Below are 21,216 nucleotides of genomic sequence, written 5' to 3'. Positions count from 1 at the left end.
CCGGCTTCTCTCACATGTGTCTGTTCCCTAAGCAGCCAGTGCTCAGCAGCTTGTCTTTTTCCACAGGAAGGTTTTATGTGCCTGCATGAAGCAGAAATTTCTGCCCAGTTCCTCTTGGAGCTGGCTCAGGCACTCTCTGCCAGGCTGGCTCCTTCTCCTGTACCCTTAAACCACATCTTTCCCTGCTTTATGTAACACACCACACAAACTCACGTATTTTTTCCTCAAGCCACTGGCTAGAGGCTCCCTCTGGGCTCTGCCAGGCTGGTGCAGGGGACAGTGGCACCCCCGGGGCTCTGCAGAAGATGCTCCCGGTGTGACAAACCCCAGACCGGCTGTCTCTGCTCCCTGGGGAGCCGGGCTGGGCTCCAGACAGTTCCTGGAAGGCGGCGATCCCAGGGGGAATCTGAGCCTGTGGCTCGGAGGGTGATGGGGCTGGAGGCCACCCGTGTGCCACAGACAGGGACAGGCCAGTGCAGTGTCCCCAGCACTGTCCCCGAGTGCCGCAGCTTCCCCCCTGACCCACACCGGCCGTGCCACACCAACCGTATCAAAGATACAAAGGGGAAAATAATAAATTATTCCTGGTAAGCAGCCCAAACCGATCCCCCACATGCCCCCCCCCCCCCATGCCGCTGCTGCGCTGTGGATCCAGCCCAGTGCTGCTGCCTCGGGCACGGGCAGGACACGGGGACAGCAGCGGCGCCTTCCTCTGCCACCAAGGACACGGGGACAGCCCCGAGGGACAGAGCTGGGGGCGCTCAGCAGAGCCCTCGCTGCTGCCACGTCTGTGCTCAGCTCCTGGGGACCGGCGATGGCCACGGGGAGGGGCACAGCAGTGGCCACGGGGAGGGTCACAGCAGTGGCCACGGGGAGGGTCACAGCAGTGGCCACGGGGAGGGTCCTGCATCTTCCCAAGAACTTCTCCAGTCACTGCGGCCTCTGGTAAAGGTGTCCCGGACTGGTCACCTGCCACCTCCCACCCCCCAGCTGCCAACAGCCAGGCCAGGTCCCATCCTTCACCCAGCCCCTGCCGCCCCCACAAAGCCTCTTCTCCTCCAGAGGGGAGCGTTTGCTCCTCTGGCTGCTCCAAGTCCCCTCCAGGCTGCCTCAAGCCGTAACCATCGGAACACGAGGGCAGGGAGGTGCTTCAGCCAAACTGCAGGGCTGGGACCAGACCTGGTTTTCACACCAAAAGCCACGGACATGAGCAGAGTGACAGTGCTGGGCACCCTGGGGGGGCACAGTCGGTGTCAGTGATCTGCTGGGGGCAGGAGGGAAGATGAGGCATCAGAACTGTGTCAGGGCGGTTCACTGAGCCCCACAGGGACAGAGGAGTGTGATGTGCCACCCGTGCATCACCCAGTCAGACAGGAGGCAGGGCACTGCCAGGCCACAGCGGGCACCGAGGGGGTGTTGAGGAGAACGGTGCAAGCACGAAATCCCCTTTCCTGGTTCCCCAGAGCCCCCGAAGCACAGAAGGGACCCGGGGCAGCGTCTCCCCAGGCTCACAAGGCAGCAGCAGAGCCCTGGCAGCGCCCCCGCTCACCCCTCCCCGGGCACCGCTGCTCCCCAGCCCTCGGAGCAGCTCAGCCCTCGCTGGTGACACAAACTCCCTCCCGCCCCCAAAAACCAGCTGCTCCAAGGACAGGCTGTGGGTTCCGTGTCACTGGGAACAGCCCACATCCTCGCCAGGGGAAGCTATTTATACCCAGGGAACGGGTGGCAGCTCCTGCCTCGCTCCCAGCCCTACACAGGGCCTTGGCCCCGGGGTGATGCCACAACACCCCCGGCCCTCCCCGTGCCAAGGTGAGATCCCGGTGCCCACCCACTGCTGCAGGGCAAGGAACGATCGATGCCCCGGGCAGAGGCTGTGCTGCTCTCCAGTCTGAACTGCAATAACAAAATGACACCAACGGGTGGGTTTGTTTTTTTCTGGGGTGTCTGGCGAACGCTGCTGTGGTGGAAGTGGGGCTGTCCCCACCCCAAGGCAGTGGCACGGCTGGGATGTGGGTGGTGGCCGAGGGAGCTGCAGGAGCTCCTGCACTCAGCGGGACAAACCTCCCGGCTCATCCCCTCCGGGGCTGCGAGGGACCCTCGAACTGCTCTTAGCCCCCCAAAATCTGTGGGTATAGATGGGTTCAGGCAGCGAGAAGAGAGGCAGGGCAGCCCCAGCCAGGACCACCCCTGTCCCTCCCTGTCCCAGCTCGGCACTGCCGCACTCCAGGCACGACCCGCGTGTCCCAGCGGCGCTGCAGCAGCGCCGGCTCCTGCGGGAAGGAGGGAGGATCCTGGCAGAGGTGAGGACCAGCCCATCCCATCAATCCCACACCGTCCTGACACCTCACGCTGCACCAGGGCTGCTGCTCGGTGGCACCAGCCCTGCGCGGTGACAGCCAGCGGGATCAGGGAGAGCCATCCCGCCCCAGCGCACTAAATCCAGGAGCTTTTAGAGCAGCAGAGCAGATGGAGATCTTGGGCTGCGTGAGGACAGGCCCCAGGAGTCGGGAGATGGCTCAGAAATACCGACGGGGGCGAGGGAGAGCCCTTAAGGGCAGGACACAGGCGGGATTTGCTCTGATCCGGCTCCTCGGGACGCACATGGCCGGGCAGCGCCTCGCCGGGCACTCGGCATCCTGGTGCTCCCTCTGCTCCCACCGCCCGGGACAGCTCCTCCGAGGGCTCCGAGGGGTGAGGGGAGGTGATGGGGAGATGAAAATGAAATATGCTGTGTTTTACAGCGAAACACCCCCGAAAAAACGCAGACAGCGTGTCCTGACGTGGCCTTTCCCACATCCCTGCCTGCACGGGAGCGCCTGGGGCCGGCTGCGAGCGGAGCTGCCTGCGGCACTGGGACCAGCAGCGTCCCAGAGCATCATCACCACGCAGCGCCCGAGGCGTGCGAGGCACTTAATAAATGCCGTAGTTGGATTAATTAGCAGTGAATGTGTCATGCCGCGCCGGCTGCGGGAGCACATGGCTCCAGGAGACCCGGATTAAATATGCATGAGGCAGGGAGAGGGGGAAGAGCCCCCCGAGCAGTGAGGGGACTGAGCTCCCCGGCTGGGCTGGGCTGTGCCGGGGAAACCACAGCAACGCCGGGCACGTGGCTGCAGGAATCGCTGCGCCTGCACTCCCGGGCGGAGCTCACGGGGGTTTGCACATCCCCTCCTGCCCGGCACGGAGCAGACAGGGCTGCAGCAGCAGCGTCCCAAGGATGAAGCCCCCGGGGGCTCAGGCAGCGGCTCCAACCTGAACTCCCCGAGCAGCGGCCGAGGGGCTCAGCCGGCGCTGGGCACCACGGGGAGCGGCTGCCAAAGACCAGCCGGGGCTCCCCAGGGACACCAAGTGGCTCCAAGAAGCCACCCTCGGGCTGGCACGGGAGGGAAGGAGGAGGAGGAGAAGGCTCGGGTGGATCCCTGCAGGGGAGGGCAGAGGGGAACAGAGCCCCGGAGCTGCGGGCCACGGCCGAGCCCTGCCAGGGCCGGGGCACCGCGGGCAGCTGGACACCACCCCGGGCACGGAGTCAAGGCCGACAGAGCGTTCCGGTCACAGGCGTGAGTCACGGGCTGTGACAGAGTCCCTCAAATGCCACTCGCGAGTCTCTGCTGGCAGAGCATCGCTTCCCGCAGCCCGCGGCACTGCCCGGGCAGCCTGGCCAGCACAGCCGGGGAGAGGCTTCCTCGAGCCCTCCCTCCCACCCAGCCAGGACTGCCCGGGGCCACACGGAGCCAACAACTCCAGAGCAAGCGCTGCTTCCACAGCCCGCAGCCTCTCCAAGGTGCTGCTTCCCCAGGCAGGTCCCAGCAGCAGGGAGACCCCAATTCCTCCCCCGGGGGGCTGGGAGCTGCTGGAGCACGGGCCTGCCCCCCCTTTTTTTGCCTTCTCAGAATTTTTCACAGCCTTTTCCCGGGCTCCTCCTCCTGCGATTTTCCCAGCTGCTGTCAAACGTCACCTTGGCAGCTGCTTCCTCCATCCTTGCTATTCATCCCCACGGATTATGGAGGGGCTGGGATCTCAGGCTCCACCGAGGAGCTCTGGGCGGATTCTCCTCTGGCTGGGGATCCCATGAGGGCTCCTGACCCCCTCCCGGGGGCGCAGGGGAATAAAAACCCATGTCCCACCGGAGGGTCCCCGCGCCGCCCTGGGACAGCCTGTGGGCGAGCACGGAGCAGAGGAAAACTCTATCTTCCAAAGCTGATTAAAAATAGATGCAGCATGGCACTAATTATGCTGATTAATTAGCATTTGTGGAGCAGAGTGGGCACAGGAAGGGGCACACGGGGAGGAGCGGGTGGTACAGCGGGGTCAGAGCCCACCCTGTGCTGCCCCGGCACCCCCAGTCCCCCCGGCGCTATCCAGGACCGGGAGTACCAGGGCAGCACATTTGGGGGGTCCCCAGGCCCCCCCTTCCCTCCCTGTCAGCAACAGATGCCAAACTCGAGAGCGCTGCTGGAAATCAGGTCAGCGATCGCCTGCAGCACATTGGAGCCCTGCTCATCCTGCCCAGGCTCTGGTGGTGCAAGGGCGAGGCCCCACAGGGCAGCCCCACGCCAGAGGCCACCCCCGGCAAGGCTGGCAGCGAGGGAGGAGGGCAGGAGAGCTCGGGAGCCGCCTGCGATCCCCTCCTGCCCGGGGGGATGAGCTGGGACGCGGGGCTCTGACTGCTGAGTCAGTGCTCGTGGAAGCGGGGAATGACAGCATCCCCAACACCCCCACACACCTGGGACCCGCCCCCCGACACCTGACGGGCCGGAAAACCCCACATGGACACGGCGGTGCTGATTTATTCCTTCTGGAAAGCGGAGCAGGACTCCAGGTGGCCACAGTGATGGTGCCCACCCCCTGCTCACAGCAGCCCCCCCAAATCCTCCCCATGCCCGGGGACCGGCACGGATTTGGGATGGGCTGCGCTCCACAATTGGCAACGCTTTCGGCTCCTTCTGCTCCCTCCCTAGGCCCCCATATGTTGGTCCATCAATATTCATGAGCTCTGTGGAAGCATCCAGGGCTGGGAGAGCAGTCCCGGTGGATCCCGGTGATCCCGGGGCTGCTCGGGCCCCCAGCCTCGCCCTCCCGACATCCAGAGCCCTCCCTAAGGGCTGGAGCAGGGGCACCGTCCCCGCCGCCCTCCTGCTGCAGCTCTGCTCCTCTTTCCCACCGCAGTTTTGGGAGCAGCTCCTTCCCCTCATCCCGGGCAGGAGGATTGGGAACAGCGGCGGCGCGCCAGGGGAACGGAGCCAATTTCCAGCAAAATGGAATTTATCCGCCTGCAGTCGGAGGCGGGACCACACAGACCTGCCTGACCGGGGGGCTGTAGAGGGGACTGGGCTCAGAGGGAGCGCCGGGAGAGGCCGGGATGTTTCCCCAAAGGACTGGGGTGTCCCTGGCCCCGATGGTGCCACAGAGCCCGGCTGCTGCCCTGCCCTGGTTCAGGCACGAGCAAGAACCACATCGAGCTAATTGGAGCTCAGTTTACCGCAAACAAAGAGAAGGCAGGTGACATTTACCTCGCGGGGTAATTGATATCCGAGTAATTTGTTGGAGTAACCTCATTACACGCCAGCTGGATTTCCACACCCTCCCAATCCCACTCATTACAAACAAGGTTTGTGTGTTAATCAGAGCGCTTTAATCACGGTGCTGCCCACCATCCCTCCAGCAAGTTACAAAGCCACCGGATTTATCACAGACTCTAAACACTGTCCCAGCAATCGCTGCGTGTTTTATTAGCGGGCAGTGCTGCTGCACATTTGTCCCTCATATGATGGCACAGGGGCAGAGCCGGCTCCCGGCACCGCCTCTCCTCCCTTCCCTGTCCTTCCTCTCCATCCCTGGCCCGGCTGATCTCCTCCTCCTCCTCCTCCTCCTCCTCCTCCCCAGCGCAGTCAGGAGCTGTTCCTTCCCCAGAAGCTCCAGTCACAACACGAGCCGGGAGCCGCCGCCGGAGCCTCCCACGCCGGGAGCGCAGCGCTCGGGGCTCTCCCGAGCACAAACAAATCCCCGGATCCGTGCTGGAGCCGTGACCAGCTGGGCTTTGCAGGCAGAGGCACAGCGTGCCAAGCAGCCCGTCCAAGAAAAGCAGGAAAAAGCGCGTTCCTAAGGAAACACCCCGCACCGAGCCCCCGAGGCAGCCTAGGAATTAATCACAAGCCTTGGCTTGTGGGTTCAAAGCCGATCGGGCTGCCAGGATGGGGACAAGGCGCTCCCAGCGTGGCCCCGTGGAAGGACTCAGCTCATGTGGGACCCCCCAGGGCATCCCTGGCTGGGCCCGGGGGCTGCACCCCCCGAGCGGGGTCATCCCCGGCACCTCTGCTCTGCCTCCTCCAGCCCAGGCTCTCACGGTGGCTCCTTGGCTACCAAAATTCCACCCAGTAGCCCAAGAGGGGAAGAGAGCACCTTCCATGTCCCAGCCCCCCAACAGGAGAGATCTCCTGCCCCACGGATTTGCTGCCTTGCCTTGGGCTGAGCCCTGCACAAGCTGCTCCATCACCCAAATGACACAGCTCATAATCACCTCATTTGCTATTAATTTGCTTGTCAAGAGAAATTCCACTCATTTGCTCTTAATTAATGGGGCCTTAAAATAAAGCCGGGGTGGGGGAGGTGGTGCTGTGATGAGAGGATCAGGGAGGATCAACCAACACCAACAACGGGAAGAGCAGTTGGGGTGGAGAACTATTTATAGGACAAAAGGATGGGAAAAATAATAATAATTAAAAAAAAGGACAAAAGGACAAAAAAACCACAAAAAACCAAAAAGCCCTGCAAGGGAGCCGTGACGTTGCCCAGGACCCTCTGCACAGCCAGGCTCTGCCCAGGAGCCACCACATCCAAGAGGCCTCAGCTGCCACGGGAGGGACCGACACTAAAAACCCCATTTAGAGTCAGAGCTGGGGAATGCTCCGAGATCCGTGGGACACAGCTGCCCCAGCCACCCCCACAGACACCAAACCGGGAACGGGGGGCTCAGACCTGCAGCTGGCCCTGGTCTGGGGAACCAGGAGGGAAACAGCCCCTCCTAAACCCACCCAACCAAGCCAAACGGGAGAGGAATGAGAAGTGGGGGCCGGGAGGGGGGAAATCCCAATGAAACACTTCCCCCATCCTCGGCAGGAGTGTCCCAAAATACAAACCCTGAGTCACAGGAGCTGGAACTGCACAGGCAGCACCTACACTGCCACAAGCTCCAGACACGGAGGTGGGAACTCATCCCACCCAGCCTCAGACACCTGGGGTGGAGCTGCTCACCCAGACTTCCTCAGAACTCCCAGAACAAACAGATTCGCATCTTAAGGCATCTCCTGTCCCTTCTCCTGGGTCCCCAGATGAACAAATAAAACAGAGAGAGGCAATCCAGAGAACCTGCAGCAGAACCATTCGGCACCTGGGAGTCAGGAAACCCAACCCCAACCCAGTTCTGCCCCAGTTTGTCACCCAGGAGCCATCACATCCCTGCCCCAGCCCCGCAGCTCATTCCCCAGCAGTGCTGGGGGTGCCCGAGCCCCGAGACACCTCCAGAGACTCCCAACCTGTCCCAGATGGAAATGGTGAAGAGAAACCCCCTGGTGATAACAGGAGGATTTACAATCACTCAGCAATAACTATTTTCCTCTGATTCCCAACAACTTTACACCCAGAAAAGTCGATTTCCAGCAACAGAGTTAAAAAAGACAAGCCATGAATGAGTTTATTTCAAAGGACACTCAAGCTCCAGTCTCTGAGTTTCTGTTAAGAGGTTTCAAGCATTACAAAGAGATTTTCCCTGCCCAGGGTTATAAACCAATTAGATAAAGACCAAGTTAATCCCTTATTGTGTCCAAAGAGCCACAAGTAGACACCAAACACAGAGATTAGTCCTTTCCTTTAAGCACCCGAGTTCGGGCAGCTGGGCCAGCATCCCTCAGCCCAGGCAAACCCCAAACCCAGGAGCACAGAGCCCTGGCTCCAGCAGGGCACTGCAGCACCGTCCTCCCCCCAGAGCTCCCCAGGTGACTTCATCCAGAGTCATCTGAGTTTACCTGGGCTCAGAACCAGAGGGAAGCTGGGGCAGTGATGCAGAGCCATTTTTATGCCGGTTATTTTTTTTTTTTTTTTAACCTGATTTTCCCTCAACCCCTGGGCAGAGGCAGCTGGGGGGGGCTCAGGCCAGCCAAGGACAGCAGTGTCCCCAGCCCTGGATCTCTCACAGGCTGAGCACACAGACCCTCCATGGATCAAAACACCCTGATCCCTGAGAACCCAGGAACACCCAGTGACAGACCCTGAACAGCCACAGCCTCACACTCCTGTCAGAGCTGGGCTCACCTCCTTGAGCTTCCACCCAAACCACAGCTTCGGCTGCCCTGAGCAGCCCAGCCCAAATCTCTCATCGTCAAATACCAACTAGAAGCACAAAAAAGCATCACCAATAGATCAGGGATTAAAACACAGCTATAAACATGGAAAATAAACCCAGACACTCACCGAGGGCAGAAGCCACAGTCCCACGTGCTGAAGGTTCCCCTGTTGTGCCAGGGCCAGCCTGGAGGAGCTGCTCCCCCAGAGGCTCCCCCAGCACAGCTAAGCCAGGTTAGGGCTTCACTCAGCACACCTGGGATCACTCTGCATTGGGAGTGGTGCCACCCAGAATTTGGGACGAGACAGGGATGACCCTGGGACCTCCCAGCACAGGCCAAAGCAATCAGAACACCCACATGGATTTCCCTGTTCTGCCCTGAGGTGCAGGAAGGAGCTGTCCCCCACCCACTCTGTCACTTTAGGAGACTGTCCCCATGGCCACAGTAGTCACTGGTTTGTGTGGGGTTGGAATGAGGAATGAACTGATCCCTGCTGGCTGTGGCTCTGTCCCCACCCTGCTCCCTTGGCACAGGACAGGCTGTGGCACAGGAGGCTCTGTGTCCATGCAGGGAGGGGACACAGCTGTCCCTGTGTCCCCTCAGCTGGGCTGTCCCCACCCTGTCCCCTGCCACAGCCAGCACCAGGCACCAGCCCAGTGCTCCCTCTGCCCCTGGCCTGGCAGCAGCTCCTGGCCCCCCACAGCCCCAGCATCAAAGGAAAAGCCTCCACTGTGGTTTCCACTGCCAGTCTGACCACCCACAGACAAACCCTGGTGTGGAACAGAGCACGTTCTGCTCCTGCTGCTCCTTGGGAACAGCCAGGAACCACCTGCCAACCTCAGCCAGGACCCCACACCTTGGGAGCAGCTTTGGTCCTGCAGGTTGGATGAGGGTCAGGGATGATTTGGGCACAGAAGCTCTGGGCTCTGCTCTTCAGGCCGAGCTGGGGCTGGGCCAGAACTGCAGCCTGGGATCCGGGCACCTGGAGTGCTCTGTGTGCCAACAGTGACCTCCCTCCCTTCCTCCCCATCCTCCTGGGAGGGAAATGGCTTCTCCCATCCTTTCTCCGGAGATGATCCTTCCTTCAGGAAGAGCTGGAACAGGGCTGCTGCACCCCAGGGATGTGGAGAGGGAATGGGAGAGCCCAGGCTGCAGGAATGGGGGAAGCTGCTCCAAAAACAGCAGGAAAGGAAGGCTCTGTGCCACAGAGGTGTGATAGGAGACACAGGCTGGCTCTGCAGTGGAAATGCCTCAGCATCTCTGTAAATCAGCTGCCCAAGGGCTCCAGCGAGGTGTTGCAAACTTACACGTGAGCCTTTGCTTACAAAAACATTTTAACAATACTTAAAAACAAACCCTGAGAAATTCATGGCTCAGGATTCTCCCTGAGCAGTGGCTGGTGCTGTCCTGTGGGACACAGCCTGGCACAGCTGTCCCTCAGGGTGGCACTGGGCTCCTGCATCCAGCAGGACCCAGCCCTGGTGCAGGAGAGGAGCTCTGCACGTTCAGATTAATCCTCCAATTCAGCCTCCTTTTTACTGCTGGAAACAAAAAAAGAGAAAGTAGGAAGTAAGTTTTAAAACAAGTAGAAGCCAACAGGCACAAACAACTGGCACTTGGTGAGCTTGAGCTCCTGCACCTCAGGGGCCCTGCCATGGAATTAGCCCTGAACTGACACCACTGGCCCACCTTATGTAAGAGTGGGGGACTCTGACCCTCCCCAGGACCCGGGGCCCAAACTCAGCTCCCTGCAGGTATTTCTGTTCAGCCTCAGGTCACACCTGTGGGTGTTAGGGCTTTGCTTATGGCCAGTGCTGAAAAAAGACCAAATCCCTGCTGCCCTTCCCCAGCTCAGGACACTCAGGACAGCTCAGGGCTGTGGGAAGCAGCGTGGCCACACGGAGCAGAAATCACCTGGAGGCAGCACATGTCCTGCCCTCCTCACTGAGCTCACCTTGTCACCCTGGCTGTACCTTTAATGCCATTACTGCAGCTCATGGCACAGCAGATCCCCTTTGCCCACACACCCACCTCTCTGGGCTGGCAGGGGCAGCCTCCAGCACCTCCAGGGGGGCACAGAGCTGCTTCCGAAGGTACTCCCTGGACCTGATGTCAGCCTGGAACCAAGGAGGGAAAGGAGTGGGCACGGGCTGAGCAGCCTGGCTGGGGCCTCCTGTTGTCCCAGTGTGCCCCATCCACCCTGCTGTCAGTACATCCCACCAGGATGAGGTGGCTCAGCCAGGCACGACAGCCTGGGGCAAGGAGAGCACCAACCACAGCCCAGAACTGTTAGAAAATGTTGCTGGGCATTCCCTGGGTGCTCCTGCCCCCACCCTGAGGTGTTTGCTCAGCCCCCTAGTGCTGCACAACACCAGCAGCAGACCCTTGATGCCATCACAAGAACATCCTGGGCTCCTGGACAACTTTGAGGACGGGCAGTTGATTTTTACAGTCCTTCAAAGTCTTTCTCCTTCAGAAACTTCTTTCCCAGCGCACTGCTGTGCCATTTCCGAGCAGCTGCTGTGCCCACCTCAAAGGCAGAGTGTCTCTCCCCACCTACAAAGCAGGATGTGACCTTCCCAGCTGGAAAAGCTTCACAGTGTCTGGTGACGAGCTCAGAAATTGGGTTAACACATCCCCAGGGACTGTCCTTGAAGCATTTGCTGCTCCCCACCCTGTGCTGCTCCCGAGGAGCCTCCTGCAGCCCTGGCAGGCCCCAGCCCCTCAGCCCGAGCCCCCGGGGGAGGCTGTGCCTGCTGCTGGAACCTGCTCCACAACTGCAGAGCCTCCTGCCAGCTGAGAAGGAGAGAGTTACATAAGGGGTGGTTTGTTTGGGAGATTTTTTTGCCTTCTCTCTATAATTGGACAGTTTCATAACCGAACTGACAAATAACTTTGATCACTCTTCAGGATAAGCGATTACGTGATGGATTTTATAACCAGGGAAGGAGGCTGCTCAATAGTCCCCAAGGGGACACCAAGGAGCAGGAGGCACAGCTACCAACCATTTTTCTAGGGAAGAAAAACCCCAACCATGTTCTGCTGAGAACATCAGCTAATGCTTGATGAGGTGGCAGTTCCCAGGCAGGGCTCAGTCCCAACACACCACTGGAGTCAGCTTAAGGCAGTGATTAAGCACGGGCTAATCAATAAGATGGATCACTGTCCTGCAATAATCCTCACAGATTTGGGCTATTTTCAGAGGGGATGAGTGCTGGCTGTGGAAATGGTGCCCTGCCTGTTATCTGAGGGGCCAGGGTGGTCCCTGTGCACAGCAGGCTTGGAGGGAGCTGCAGTCTCAGGACACCAGTGACTGATGTGCAGTCCCAGAGGAGATGCTGATGCCTTGTCTCAATTCTTCTGAGGGCAAGTGTTCAGTGTTTCACAGAGGGTGACTGCCTTTCCTGGTGGCCTGGAGCAGCCCCAGGCTGTGCCAGCCCAAAGGCCCTGGCTCAGGGCCAGGGGCAGCTGAAGGGAGCAGCAAGTGAGCAGGAGTTTGGTGAGCAGCCAGGCAGGAGCCTGACCTGGTGCAATCCCTGGCAGCTGCAGAGTGGCACCAGCAGCTCCTGCTTCCCTGCTGGGCACAGGGATCCCGGGAATGAGCAGGCAGAGCACCAGGGAGGGGTCTGACCTCTGTCAGCAGGCCAGGGCAGCTCTCCCAGCAGGGCCTGGGACCGTTCCAGGGCCACACAGGGTGAGTGCTGTGCTGATTATTCTGGGATGGCAGCTCCTGCCTACCCCAAGCCTTGTCTGGGAGCTCCAAAGGACCAGCCCTGAGCAGGAGCACAGCTCTCCTGGCTGGGCCTGCCAGTGGCACGTGGAAGGATGTAAATACTGATAGCAGGTGACAAGGGAAGTTCATCCCTCTGCTTCCTCTGAGATCTCACTTCTCTCATCTGCACCACAGCCACAGTTCCTTGGCAGCACGGCCACACTGTGGGCTGAATGCAAATGGAACCTTCCTGCTCCCTGCCTGGATAATGCTGCACTCCTGGGAAGCACCACAGCCCCTAAAGCAGAGGCCTGAGCTCCCACAGCAGCTGCACTGCACCTGTGCCCTCACACAAACCTCGGGAGCTGTGGGCAGCTGAGCCCTCACACACCATTCCATTTCCAGGGCTGCCAGAACTCCCAGACCAGGACCTGATGAGCCACAGGTCTCTCCTGACACTGGGAAATCTGTAAGCACTTCTTCTACCAGGTCTGCAACTTCTGGAGACGTTCCATGGCAAAAAGGCCACGTCAGGCACCCGTGGCAGGATTGTCCACAGCTTCCTACTTCCTAACTGCAGCTGCAGGTGCTCAAGAGCTGAGGCTTTCAGCTCTGCCTGTGCCAAGAGCTGTGGCAGTCACCACACAGAGGAAGTGCTGCAGGGACAAATCCCATGGGAAGGTTTATGTGTCCTCAGCTCCTGCCATCCCTCTGGAATAAACACACTCCCCTGTTGGACTTTTCATCCCTCTGTAAGAAAAGTGACAATAATTCATTCCATCACTCTAAGAAAAAAGGTCATAGGGAACTTCAAGAGTCTCTGAACATGAGCAAATCCTGGAAATGGCTGGAAGCGAACTGAGGGTGATGACAAGCTCCAAGACACCTTTTTGTTTCCAAAAGGAATGCTTCTCCTTTCCCTTTGAACACGCAGAGCTGCAGAGCTGGCTCGGAGCTCTGCAGAGGCATCTGTCCCTGGCTGGAGCAGGTTACATAAGGAGCTCCACCAGCCTCCTCCAGTCTGCCAGGCACTGGGGCTGAGACTGGGAACTGCAGCTCTGCTACGGACACCCCAAGGCTTATTTTGCTCCAAGGAGTTCAGATTTTGGGGCAGTTTATAAGTAGAGTCTCAGTTCCAGGGAACACTGCAGCTCTGGGACACTGCCCTGGGGGCTGCTCAGGTGGGCACACCCCTGACCCCACCCGGCTGGCACAGCAGCCATGCCAAGGCTGTCCTAGGGCAGTGTTAGGGATAGGGACACCCAGGCAGGCCCTGGGGTCAGTCCTGGCTCTGGGCTGTGGAGCCATCAACAGCAGAATGACCTCGGGGAGAAGGGAAGCACTTGCCAGGCCAGAAGTCCCAGAGGCTTTGAGCTTCTTCAGAGCCTTTCCCCAAGTTCTGCTGCGATTTAAAACCAGCCGAGGCTGAGCCTCGGTGGCAGCTGCAGCTCGGTGACAGTGATGCAGTGCTGTCACCTGCTGGCTGGTGGCTCCATGAGGCTCGGGAAAGGCCCAGAGGAGCAGCACTGCGGGCTGTGCTGGCCTCCAAACGCCCGAGAAAACTGCATTCCCAGCTCCTGGGGATGAACACCAGCATGGCAGGAGCTGCCCGCAGAGAGGGAGCAGGGAATCAGTCAGGCTGGGGCTGGGAACGCTGCCGGGCACTGCGACACAACGGGCTGCAAGGATCAGTGAGCAGCACCATGGGCTGGGGGCACAGCCCAGCACGGGAGGGGCAAAGCGAGGCCCTGGAACAACCCGGGGCTGGGCAAACACTCCCAGTGCCTGTGCCAGGTGTGGTGCTGTGCCTCCCCCAGGTGAGGTGCTGTACCTGCCCAGGTGTGGTGCTGTACCTCCCCCAGGTGTGGTGCCGTACCTGCCCAGGTGTGGTGCTGTACCTGCCCCAGGTGTGGTGCTGTGCCTTCCCCAGGTGTGGTGCTGTACCTGCCCCAGGTGTGGTGCTGTGCCTGCCCAGGTGAGGTGCTGTACCTGCCCAGGTGTGGTGCCTACCTGCCGGATGGGCTCCGGGATGCGGAAGCGGCAGCAGGCCGTGACCAGGCGCACGGCCGTGGCCAGGCTCACGCGGTGGCCCACGGACACGTACAGGGGCTTGGAGCTGTTGTTGTAGCTCCGCAGCACCTGGGCAGTCAGAAAGGAGAGGTCGGGCACTGGAGAGGCTCGTGTGAACACACCCAGAGGGGCAGTGGAACTGGGAGCCAGCCAGACCCCGCGGCTGGGGGGGGTGGCTCCATGTTTGCAGCTCCCAGCCCTCCTGGACATCCTCTCCATCCCACCGTTTGTCGCCCGTGGCCCTTCCCCAAATGCCTGAGGCTGCTCTGGGATGCAGGGAGCTGTGCCAGTCCAGGCTGACAGCACACACAGGAAGTGGCTCACAGCTGCCTGTTCCTGCTCTGCTCTGAAGCAGATGCTCCCAGACTGATCCTGGGAAGCTGCCAGGGAACTGGCACCTCTCCCAGACTGCAGCTCACCATCCAGGCCGCTGGAGCACCTCAGGTGCCACAGCCACGGACGTGAATGCTCCCAGCACTTGAGCTGCCAACTCCCTGCAGCCACCTGAGCTCTCAGGAAGGGGCCAGCAGTGTCACTGGTCACCTGCTCACACCTGCCCTCCTGACCAGGATCACAGAGCCAGCCCCACTGTGCAGAGTGCCAAGTGACAGCTTACCATGCCCAGGACCTTCCCCGAGGTGCCAGTCAGTGGGAATGTCTCTCCTGACCTCTGCAGGGAACGAACCTAAGGGTAAACATACACAAGGTCAGCTCATGAGCCCACAATTGCATGTGGCTGTCCAAATTCCCTGGGAATATGAAAAAGCAGGAACAAAGCCCAGCCTGGCCTAACCTGCTCCCTGTGCAGCTCATCCCTGACCAAGCCATCCACGTGCAGGAGGTTCTTGGCCACGCCAATGCACGGCAGGTCTGTCAGGACTCCGAGGTGACAGGCTGTGCCAAATCCTGCCAACAAGGGGCCACTGTAGCTGCAGGACACCAGGAATAGGAATGCCAAGGAGCACGAGAGCAGGGCTCTCCAGGAACAGCCTACCTCTGGGATGGAGAAGGCCATTCCCATCCACCAGAAGCACCTGAAAAAGCCAAAGCAGAAATGTTATTTCCTTGGCACTGAGAACACTCCAAGGAGCAAGCAAGGAAAGAGAAATCTCTCTTGGTTTCTCAGCTCTCCCTGTAAGGCTCCTGCTGCCTGTGCCTGCCCCTAAAGCAGCAGCAGTGTGGGACTGGCAGTGCCCTGCCCACGGGAGGCCTGGCTGCTCCCAGCCTCACATCCCTGCTCCCCAAGGAAAGGCAACGGATGCCCCAACACAGCTCCTGCCCCAACTCAGGACAAGCAAAACACACCCCACCTGAGGCTGGAGCTGGGGCTCCTCCTGCTGAAGTCTCTGCACAGCTTCCACCAGGACAGGCACCTCCCGGAAGGCCAAGAACCCGGCCACGTACGGGGCAGTGATGGTCACCATGCGGCAATCCTGGTACAGCACCTGGGCCAGGCACACACAGGAACCCACGGTGCGGCCAGAGAGCCCCTGGATGCTCCAGAGGCTCCTCCTCCACTCCACGCCCTCTGCTCATCCCTTCTAAACCCAGGGACAGGGCAAGGGAAAAGGTGTAAGGCAGCACAACACAAAGATTCCTGCCTTGCCCTGCAGATCACAGCAGGACTTGAGATACAGATCATTAAAATCCCAGCAGGCAGCATCAAACTTTATTTCTCTGCTTGTTAGAGCTTTTACAGTTAAAGATAATTTTTATATCATTTTGAAAGCTGGGAAAGAGACCAAAAATCTTTTATTAGTTCAAGTAAAACGACTGCGTGAGATCCATGGCGGGTTTGGAAAAGCTTTCCTATGTCACAGCCCATATTATCAGCTGATTCCCAGCAAGAGCTCACACACAGGACTCTGCACTGGAGCACTGAGATCGCCTCCCACGGGCTCCCCAAACAGGCACTGCAGCTCCTCCGGAGCCTGGGGGAGATCCCAGCCATCCCACAAGACTCCTGCATCACACCTTCCTAAACTTCTGTCTAAACCTTTACACGTATTTTTTTTCTGTTTATCTTTCTTGGGAACACATAATTGGAAGGTTTGCTGAACACATAGAGAATCACGGAGCTATTTGGCCGGGAGTGACCTTAAAGCCCATCCCATTCCACGCCCTGCCATGGGCAGGGACACCTTCCACCGTCCCAGGTTATTCCAACCCAGCCTTGGACACTTCCAGGGATCCAGGGGCAGCCACAGCTGCTCTGGGCACCCTGTGCCTGCCCACCTGCCAGGGAAGAATTCCTCCCCGCTATCCCACCTCCCGCTGCCCTGCAGCCCCGTGGTTGGGGCGCGGCCCGGGACGGGGGTACCTCGAGAGCCGGGAAGCTGAGCACGACCAGGGAGGCGCAGGCACGGCTCTCGTCCCCCTTGATGTAGGATAAATCCACGCCTCCCACTCTGTGCAGCCCGGAGAAATGGGGATCCTTTTGCCACTCCTCGGTGTCCTCCTCCACCACGCTGTCCTTCAGCCGGGCCTGCTCCCTGCGGCACCGGGAGAGCCCGTCCAGCCCGGCACGGACCCGCCCCGTCCGCTCCCCTGAGCCCCAGAGCCCAGCCGGGGATGGGGTCCCGGGGGCTGTTCCGGAGGGTGCCCGGGCCTTGTGGGGAGCACCGAGCCCCGTTACCGCTCCCAGCGGCGGCACTGTCCGGTCCCAGCCCCAGCCCCGTTACCGCTCCCAGCAGCGGCACTGTCCGGTCCCAGCCCCAGCCCCGTTACCGCTCCCAGCGGCGGCACTGTCTGGTCCCAGCCCCAGCCCCGTTACCGCTCCCAGCGGCGGCACTGTCCGGTCCCATCCCCAGCCCCGTTACCGCTCCCAGCGGCGGCACTGTCCGGTCCCAGCCCCAGCCCCGTTACCGTTTCCAGCGGCGCTGCCGCGCAGGGGACGCGGCCATGGCGGCACCGGGCCCGCAGCGCCGCCGTCCCCCGGAAAGCGCGGCCGAGCGCGGCCGTTCCGGCACGGCGGCCCCGACACCGGCCCCGAGCACGGCCCCGATCGCGGAAAGAGCCAGGAAGAGCCGCGGGAGCTGAACGAGTTTATTGGGAAGCGGGAGCGGGGAGAAGCCGGCCCGGGGCGGGCTGAGGGCAGGGAAGGAGCCCCGAGCCCCGGCCCTCAGCGCTGCCTCCTCCCGGGCCGGAGCCGGGTCTGCAGCCGGTGCTGACAGCCCCTGCCAGCAGAAGGGCAGGCTGGAAACATAAACCCTGTTCCCAGCACGACGGCACCTGCGTGATTTGTAAAAATGGTTTGCAGAAAAAGTCCTTCATGTTCCTCCAGTGGCTCTGGGGCTGTGGCGATCCAGGGTTCACTCAGAGTTGCTGGGTCTATTTCACCCTCCTACTCTTCACATCGGGTGTAAAAACAACAACCCCAAACCCAAAGAACAACCAGCAAGACCCCAAAGAAATGCCCAAAATTCCAGAACCCCATCGCGGGTGTTGTCAAGGTCCTGCCCTAACTCTCCCTGTGCTCTCGCTTGAAGACAGCAGCTGCCTTCCAGGTACCAGTGACATGAGACAGAAGAATCTCATCTGGGAATGTGTACTCCACCTCCAGAGCTAATTCAGGGTCTTTGGCATCAAGGTAAGGCACGAGTGATTCCTTCAGGCTGGAAGACAGAGCAGAATAGCATTAACAGCTGGGGTACAGCAAACCACAAGTGCCACAGTCTGAGTGCACTGCACCACCCAAAACACTCAATATCCTCTGTTTTACAGGTGTATGTGCAGTGAGAAGGGTTAAACACACCCAAAATACTCAATATCCACCATTGTACAGGTGTATGTGCAGTGAGAAGGGTTAAACAGAGCCCAGCAAGGGGAGGCTGCAGGGCAGGGCTGAGCTCTGGGGCCGAGCTGTGCCTGTGCAGAGCTGAGTGTGCCTATCCCTGAAGGCTGGGCTTGATGATCCCTGGCTTTTTTTTTTTCCAGCCTTAATGAGTTTGTAATTCTGTTGTTATTTTATCCAAGTGCCTCTGCAGAAGTGCTTGTGTTTGTGCCCTGGACAGCAGCTCCTGGAGTGTTCCAGCAGTATCCCCAAGAGAGCCTGTGTGAGATGGAAGTGCCACCTGCTAGAAATGAGTGTGGCTGTTCCTCATGCTGCCAAGGACACGTTCCCATTGTGTGCATGCTCAGAGGCAGGGAAGCTTCAGTTAACATCAATTGTTGGCTTTGGGTGTGTGACTCCTACCTCCACATGGGTTTGAATTCCTCCACAGCTTGGACACGTCTCAGCTTCAGGATGATCATTTCATGGAGCTCCTGCAGGAAGGTTTCCAGCCTGGAGTGGACCAGGAAGGTGTGCAAGACCTTGGCAAGCTCTGGGGTGAGCTCTTCTTTGTAGTCTGGATTGATGTCTGCAAAAGGATCCTAAAAATGCAGCAAGGGGAGGAAAAACCCACACACACATTTGAGCAGGAGCAGAGCAGAACAGATGAGGTCAGATGGGGTGAGGGGGGTTCCATACCCTGCCGAGGCGCAGCAGCTGCTCAGATTTGTGGGCACACAGGAGCTGCCACAGGGCCAGGCTGTGTTTGAGCTGGCACCGTCTGAGGGCCTGGAAGAGAAGGACATCTGTGCATGTGAGGGATGTCCTTGGAGCCTTTCCCCAGCCTGCCCTGCCCAGAGAGAGCTCAGCACACAGCTCATCCAGCCCCTTAGCCTGGGTGGGGCCCATCTGCCCTCAATAATCCAGTTTTTAATATCACAACAAGCAGTTGGGAGAGAGAGAGGGCTCTGTCACACAGGCTGGATTCTAGCAGAAACCAGGGCAGATTTTATCCTGTAGGGATCTGGGCTTTGCCCTCAGGACTCACCTGCAGCACGTGAGGGTTTGTCTGATCCCCCATCTGCAGGACTTGCTCAATGTACTCAGTCAGCAGCATCTCAGCATTCTCACCAGCCATGGCCAGGAAGCCCAGGGTGATCTCAGTGAGGGACAGAGCATCACACACGTCACTGTAGGACTGCAGCTCCCCACTGATCATGTTCATCACAGAACTGGGAAGAGCACTCTGAAAACCACAAACTCACAGTTAATATGATTTTAGAGCCATTCCTTTTCCTGTTTAAATTGCTCAAGTCATGGAGATCCCCAGATTTAGGAAACTGAAGTGCTGAACTATCTCCCTTTTCTTTGTAAATCCTGACTGACAGCACAAGGCCAGATTGCATGTAACCAATGCATGCTGAGAAATGAGCAGGCAAGCCTTTGCAAGGACAAGGCAAGGGACAGAAAAGCCTTGGAAAAGCAGGGATTTCATGCTTGCCCTGCTTCCTGCAGTGCAGAAACCCACCTGCTCCAGCTTACTCCTGACATCACTGAACAGCTGCTCATAGTTCCTGTCGTGTCTGTACACCAGGGTGGGGATTCCCTGTCAGGAGAGAAGGATGCCCATGGGTGTGAGCACTGGACCACTGCTGCCAGCGCCCTCCTGGCTGCACAGCCCCTGCCTGTCCTACCGTCAGCGTGATCAGTGGCTTCCCCTGCAGGAACTTGCTGATCACTTGCTGCTGGATCCTCTCCAGATCAAAGTCCTGCAAGGTCTCCCCTCCCTTCTCCATGCTGTACTGGCAGTTGGACAGGATCAGAGGGATCAGGTCCCTCTCCACCTCGTAACTGATCAGGTGCAGGTCGGCCACCTCCGAGGGGCTGATCAGGTACCTGCAGGGAGCCAAGGGGCTCTGCTCAGAGGGACAGGCCTCTGTGGAGCAGAGCTGGCCGAGAGGGAGCAGGAAATGCAGCAGAGCCCAAGGAGCGGAGGAGCAGCACACCTGTCATCCTCCTTGGTGTGCCGGTGCACAGAGTGCACCAAGTCGTTGTGCAGCCCGATGAGGTAACTGGCCAGCGCCGTGGAGCACAGCCCCAGCCCCCGCCGCCGCGGCAGCAGCACCTCCAGCCTGCTGTCCACGCTCAGATCAGCATCACAGTAGCCTTTAGGCAGCTTAATTTCCCCTGAAATACAGACAGGAGTGTTTGAGGAGGCCCAGAGCCAGGGCAGGAGGAGGCACCGAGCCCGAGAAAAGCTGAGCTCGGCTTTAGGGACAAGCACGAAAGGGAACAAGTTCAGGTGACAGTACTACAAGAGGGAAACAAATTCTTCCCCTTGTACCTAGATTCTTAAAATTCAATGGCCAAGCTCAGTTTTGAGGACATGCCTCAGCATCAGTGATGGGAGGAACCTGAACTCAGAACGAGGAGCAGTGCAGGAGCAGGGCTGGGAAGAAGCTGCTCACCATTGGTGTCCAGGGACCTTCTCAGCTTGTTCCAGACAGACAGAAACACATTCACTCTCCTCTCTAACACGGCCCTCATCACATCTGAGAAACAAAGATAAATCCATTAAATACCTTTTCCTGGTGAAACTCTCCAATACAAGGATCTTCAGAGCACACCACTGAACTCCAGGCAACTGTTCCAACTGCCCAAGAGACTGAACAGACACCAAACACCTTCCTAAAGCTATCAGAGCCATTTGCTCAGTTCGTTATTTTTCCATTATTGTCTGCTCTTAGCCAGGCCACAAGCATGGATTACTCCTTGGTCTGATTCTGCATGACCTTCATGTACCTTTCCATAAGTACTTTAAAAACATCAGTAATTGTACTTAAATACAACTGAAGGAGTTGCCACAAACTTCATGAAAGGAAGGGAAGGACGTTTATTCCACTCTTTAGGCAAGCCCTGCTCTAGGCCTGAGCTTAAAATGCCAACAGAACCACTGCTGCACTGCACAGAGCTCCCACCCCTCATAAAAAAACCTATACTTAACTCCCTTTAAAGTCATCTGGTAACTTTTCCAACCCTACCCAGGTCTGCAGCTCATTCAGGTGAGAGTTAAAAGGAAAAGGTGAGTTTTCCCCTTCACTTTCAACAATCCAGCACTTTCTGTTTCATTAATGACAATTTTGGCAAAGTTGGCTCACCTGACTGGGGCTCCCTGAGGAATTCCCTGATGGAGCAGTGTTTGATCTCTGCTGTGTTCTGGAATTGCTTCACCAAATCTCTCTGCAGAGCCAGAATCTCTGGCAAGAATTTCACCAGCCTCAGCTCAGTTTCCTGGAAGAGGAAAGGGAACCTGTGGGTAAGGC

At 58.9% G+C, this 21,216-nt stretch overlaps 2 protein-coding genes across 8 annotated transcripts in view; both read right to left on the bottom strand.

The window, feature by feature from the left end:
* Nucleotides 1-9,655: 9,655 nt before the first annotated feature.
* On the bottom strand, nt 9,656-17,051 carry ENDOV (endonuclease V). Of its 5 annotated transcripts, none has more exons than XR_015807838.1 (9): nt 16,987-17,051; nt 16,442-16,613; nt 15,432-15,566; nt 15,116-15,155; nt 14,915-15,027; nt 14,738-14,806; nt 13,950-14,190; nt 10,371-10,456; nt 9,656-9,880 (listed from the first exon to the last, which is right to left on the bottom strand). XR_015807838.1 is itself a non-coding variant. In XM_088176679.1 (9 exons), the coding sequence occupies exons 1-8, from the start codon at nt 17,022-17,024 to the stop codon at nt 10,334-10,336; spliced, it is 819 nt and encodes a 272-aa protein (XP_088032805.1). In that variant the 5' UTR covers nt 17,025-17,051; the 3' UTR covers nt 9,656-9,880; nt 10,294-10,333. The 5 variants fall into 5 exon arrangements, 4 of the variants coding, with proteins under 4 accessions (XP_088032805.1, XP_014742921.2, XP_088032806.1 ...); XM_088176679.1 differs by having other exon boundaries at nt 10,294-10,456; nt 14,062-14,190; XM_014887435.2 differs by having other exon boundaries at nt 14,062-14,190.
* Nucleotides 17,052-17,151: 100 nt separating this feature from the next.
* RNF213 (ring finger protein 213) overlaps nt 17,152-21,216 on the bottom strand; it is a 44,691-nt gene continuing 40,626 nt past the window's right edge. For all 3 annotated transcript variants that reach the window (XM_088176424.1, XM_088176426.1, XM_088176425.1), the window contains 9 exons: nt 21,052-21,184; nt 20,362-20,445; nt 19,900-20,080; nt 19,588-19,789; nt 19,422-19,499; nt 18,942-19,139; nt 18,593-18,682; nt 18,317-18,495; nt 17,152-17,735 (listed from right to left, as the gene is read on the bottom strand). In XM_088176424.1, the coding sequence (XP_088032550.1) occupies nt 17,582-17,735; nt 18,317-18,495; nt 18,593-18,682; nt 18,942-19,139; nt 19,422-19,499; nt 19,588-19,789; nt 19,900-20,080; nt 20,362-20,445; nt 21,052-21,184 (1,299 nt within the window). In that variant the 3' untranslated portion in view covers nt 17,152-17,581. The remainder of the gene's footprint in view (nt 17,736-18,316; nt 18,496-18,592; nt 18,683-18,941; nt 19,140-19,421; nt 19,500-19,587; nt 19,790-19,899; nt 20,081-20,361; nt 20,446-21,051; nt 21,185-21,216) is intronic.

Source organism: Sturnus vulgaris, chromosome 20 (genome assembly GCF_052056855.1).
Source record: "Sturnus vulgaris isolate bStuVul1 chromosome 20, bStuVul1.hap1, whole genome shotgun sequence".
NCBI classification, from domain to species: Eukaryota; Metazoa; Chordata; class Aves; order Passeriformes; family Sturnidae; genus Sturnus; species Sturnus vulgaris.
The sequence above is the reverse complement of the archived record's forward strand: the minus strand, read 5'-3'. Positions and strand labels throughout refer to the sequence as shown.